At 44.5% G+C, this 4,535-nt stretch overlaps 1 protein-coding gene across 1 annotated transcript in view; it reads left to right on the top strand.

Moving 5' to 3' along the window:
- SNCA (synuclein alpha) overlaps window positions 1–2,955 on the top strand; it is a gene marked incomplete at its 3' end in the record, with an annotated part of 93,081 nt that extends 90,126 nt beyond the window's left edge. Inside the window, exon 5 of the mRNA XM_015422576.1 lies at window positions 2,869–2,955. Coding sequence (XP_015278062.1) covers window positions 2,869–2,955 — 87 coding nt within the window. The remainder of the gene's footprint in view (window positions 1–2,868) is intronic.
- Between the last annotated feature and the right edge of the window lie 1,580 nt (window positions 2,956–4,535).

The following is a 4,535-nucleotide window of genomic DNA, read 5'->3' as shown; positions in this document are numbered from 1 at the left end:
TGATGCTCTGTCTTCTTGGTGCTTGGGGGGGGCAACAGTGGGAGGGCTTCTAATGTCCTGGCCCCACTGGTGGACCTCCTGATGGCACTGGTATTTCTGGCCACTGTGTGACACAGTGTTGGACTGGATGGGCCTTTGGCCTGATCCAACATTGGCATCTCTTATGTTCTTATGTTCTTATGCAGTGCCATAGAGTCCACCCCCCCCCAAGGCATCCATTTTCTCCTGGGGAACTGATCTCTGAAGTCTAGAGATGAGCTGTAGTTCTGAGGGATCCTCAGGTCCAACCTGGAGCCTGGCATCCCTAGGTTACTCGTACCCAGTTTCTTTCTCCTCTCACGTGCAGGCTGAATCAGGAGTATCATAAGACAGTCAGACAGAGGGGGTGGGGAAAGTCTCAGCCGCAGAACTGGTGATCAGTCAAATCCTAAGAGCTCTCAAAAGCCATCCATCCAGTGGATCAATAAATGGCCAAAGGGTGTAGAATTCTGAAAGGGAGAGAGTCCCATTTTCTATCACCAGGGAAACCCAAATGCTGCTGCTGAACTATGAACACTGAACTATGAGTATATGTGTATATGAGCTTTCATGAGTCACGGCTCACTTCTTCAGGTATCTGAAGAAGTGAGCAGTGATTCACAAAAGCCCATACCCTGCCACAAATTTTGTTAGTCTTTAAGGTGCTACTGGACTCTTTTCTACTGCTACAGACAGACTAACATAGCTACCTGTGTTCATCTATATGTGTATATATTTCTTTTCAGTCAAAGTGGGACTGTGACATGGGGACAGCTAAGATGAATATGGGTCAATTGAAAAACTTCCCTCCCTTTGACCTTTAATATCCCCAGAACTTCCTGCTTAATGGGAAAGTGCCTCCACATCTTTATTTTCCTGTATTGCTGTGACTGATGGGGACTTGCATCTTCTCTCTTTTTCTTTGCAAAAAGATAGAGATGCTCAAGGTTCCACATCATGGAATTTGCATGAAATTTCCTATATGTGTACCATTTTTATTTGGGCAGCAGTATGTTGTATTGAGAGGAGCTGTGGTGGCTCAAGTGGTTAAGATGGTGAACTGCAGGCTGTGGAAGGTCGGTAGTTCAGCAGTTCGAGACCCGGGTGCCGCATGACGGAGTGAGCTCCCGTCTCTAGTTCCAGCTCTTGCCAGCCTAGCAGTTTGAAAGCAAGAAATTGCAAGTAGATAAATAGGTACCACTTCAGTGGGAAGGTAACAGCGTTCCGTGCACCTTGGTGTTTAGTCATGCCGGCCACATGACCACGGAAAAGTCTTCAGACAGCACTGGCTCTTCAGCTTTGAAACAGAGATGAGCACCGCAACCCTAGAGTCGGATTCGACTGGCTTTCGAGCAAGGGAACCTTTACCTTTACCTATGTTGTATTGAATAGATCATCAGATTTGGACTGGGAAGACTTGAGCCCAATTCCCTGCTCAGCCAAGTTTATTCATTTATTACATGTTTATCCTACCCTTCCTGAAGAGGAGGGGACATGGATCAGTGGTATAGCATTGACTTTGGAGGAAGAAGGTTTCAGGTTCAACTCCCAGCATCTCCAGTTAAAATGATCAGACAATAGGTGATGTGAAATGACTTTACCGTAAAGCCACTGCCAGTCAGAGAAGACAATAATGACCCTCATAGACCAATGGTCTTTTCGGTATAAGGCAGCTTCATGTGTTCCTCTAAGGTGGCATGTCAAGTTTATTAATTTATTACATGTTTATCCTACGCTTCCTGAAGAGGAGGGGACATGAATCAGTGGTACAGCATTGACTTTGCAGGAAGAAGGTTTCAGGTTCAACTCCCAGCATCTCCAGTTAAAATGATCAGACAATAGGTGATGTGAAATGACTTTACCGTAAAGCCACTGCCAGTCAGAGAAGACAATAATGACCCTCATAGACCAATGGTCTTTTCGGTATAAGGCAGCTTCATGTGTTCCTCTAAGGTGGCATACACGTACTCATTTTACCTTAACAGTAACCTGTGAGGTAGGTTATCCAGAGAGAGAGAGAGAGATTGGCCCAGGCTAATCCAGGAAGGTACATGGTACTGTGGGGATTTGAACTTCGGTACCCCCAGTCCTAGTGCAACATACTAACCACTATACCACACAGAGATCTTTGCCCAGCCAACATCGCTCAGCTGAACCAGATAAAACAAGATAGTTAGCTCCCAGGTATCTATACTGAGGAGTCTAGTAGAGAGATGGTGGTACCACATCTTTAATTCTTCTGAAGATCTGTACAGCACCAGTACAGTTGGATCCACTGTTACTGGAATAGCAAGATAAATAAATAAATAAATAACCTTTCAATTTATTAATCGCTCAATCCTCCAGAGCTTGCTGGCTCTGAGCGATTTACAGTTACTCATATACACACGGAACAATGATTCAAAGGGGTAAGGGAAGACAACATATAAATCTTTAAATCATACATGTTTGCAGTCGACGGGGATAAGATGATCTTATCTGCCTTTGCACGTTTGGCAGGTTACAAGAACTGTGCTCATTGTCATGATTTATCTTCATATAGAGGTCTGTGAGGCTGTCAAAGGGTACAACAGGCCCAGCAGTGTCAGCACTGGCTGTCCGGTATTCAAAGGACCCTTCTGAAATGTCTTCCAGAAATTAAAATGGATAATGAGGAGTTCCTGTCCATTGTTCACAGAGTTCCTTGTCTCATTGTCACTACGGCAAGAAGCTGAGGAGATGATACAGCAATGATAACTCAGAACTCAGTTAACTACAATAAACTACAGAGCTCTGGAGATGAGGTGGGGTGGGGATTGATGGAGAACGAACTTGTGTCAGACTGTTTTCTTTCCTTGTTTACAATCATAGAATGAAGAAGGCCTCCCACAAGAAGGAGTGATGGACACAGACATGCCTGCAGACCCTGAAAATGAGGCCTACGAAATGCCTCCTGAGGTAAATCTTTCTTTGACATCTTCTGGCAGACCATGACAGTAAAATACCAGGGATAGGCAAGTGGTGGCTGAGCTAGTGTTCAATGTCCAAAACAATGTGACATGTGAGGGGATATATTCTGTCAGATGCTTCTGCAGGTGTACCACAACAGCATAAAAAGTCTTCCTTCAGGCAGAAGGACACAGATAAGAGCTAGGCACAGATAAGAGCTAGGCACTGTGTGTACAGTGGTGTACAGTGTATACAACATATCCTAAATTGCTGGATTACTAAACTGTATTATAATAATTTCTCATGTGGCAGTGTATTGTGTTCAGATCTAATGGGAGCTGAAGTCATGCAGAGGTTAAGAGTGTGAGGAGTCACTGGGAAAGCACCAGGTGAAATGAAATTCATTTCAACCATGAACTCACTTAAGTATCCTTAGACATTGTTAGCCAAATTGCCTAGATTTATAATTGTGGGGAATATGAATATTAAAAGGCAATAGGCATTAAATATAGGATCAGACCTGTGTATGCTGGAGTCCCATTTATCCAAATCCCAGAAGTAGACACTGAGACTAGATCTTAAAAAGCAATGATTTCTTTTACTAAAGGATTATCACACATACAGACATAAAATCAAACGTACACACACACAATACAGGACTAAGAAAGTAGAGGTGATTGATAGCTGATAGAGGGGTCAGTTATGGGGTGATACTATCTGTCCAGATACTCAGAGGTCCATGAAGAAAGGATTATGGCTCAAACCCAGAGGTTTGAGGGTGGACTGCCAGTTGGCATTAGGACAGAGGCACACGGTCTGAGGCCATATGCTTGGATGGTTATAGGCATTGGAAAACACAGCAGACCAATGGAAGGCCTTGGGTCTGGTCTCAGGTGAGAACAATAGATTACCTGGACCAATGATGAGTCCCAGGGGTGTGTGGCATCAGGATGGGCAAGGCCTGGATATGACCAATGAAGTTCCACAGAGGCAGAGTCAGGCTTAACAATAGCCTTGGTTAAATCAGCCAGGTGCTGGGAGGCTAGTTGAATGGGTTTTCTGACCACTACTGGTCCTGCCAAGGCAGTTGAATAGGTTCCCAGATACAGACAAAAGGTGGGAGATGGGTCTCTGATTAGATTGCTAAACATTTGAATGTATAATTGGTTTATCTTGGCATCCTGAGAGACGGAGCAGGAAAGACAAATATTGAGACAAAGAATTACTGGAGACAGGGCTATTTGCCAGGTGGCCTCTGAATAGCCTTTAGAAATGTAGATATTTTACCTAGTGGAACTCATTGTCATTCCATAAGCTTATCTTTTCTGGGTGGAAGGGGAAGACTGGAAGTTTGCTCTGAAGTTGCCTTATGAAACTTGAAAATGGAGACCCCTTTTTCCGAGCTGTGGCAAGCTCTGTGTTTCAGAACCAGGAGTGGCTTCCTTAGCCTGTGTTTTGTGGGTCTCTGGGTCAGGCTAGAAGTGGGGTGCCCCTGCTATTGGGGCTACCCGAGAGTAAAGGCAACGCCTCTGGCAACAACATGCCATTACTCTCTAGACACAATTGGGCATTCCCCCAGTGGCTTTAAC

The sequence above is a fragment of the Gekko japonicus genome, unplaced genomic scaffold, assembly GCF_001447785.1.
Source record: "Gekko japonicus isolate JY-2015 unplaced genomic scaffold, Gekko_japonicus_V1.1 scaffold1528, whole genome shotgun sequence".
NCBI classification, from domain to species: Eukaryota; Metazoa; Chordata; class Lepidosauria; order Squamata; family Gekkonidae; genus Gekko; species Gekko japonicus.
This window is presented reverse-complemented; position numbering and strand designations above follow the sequence as displayed.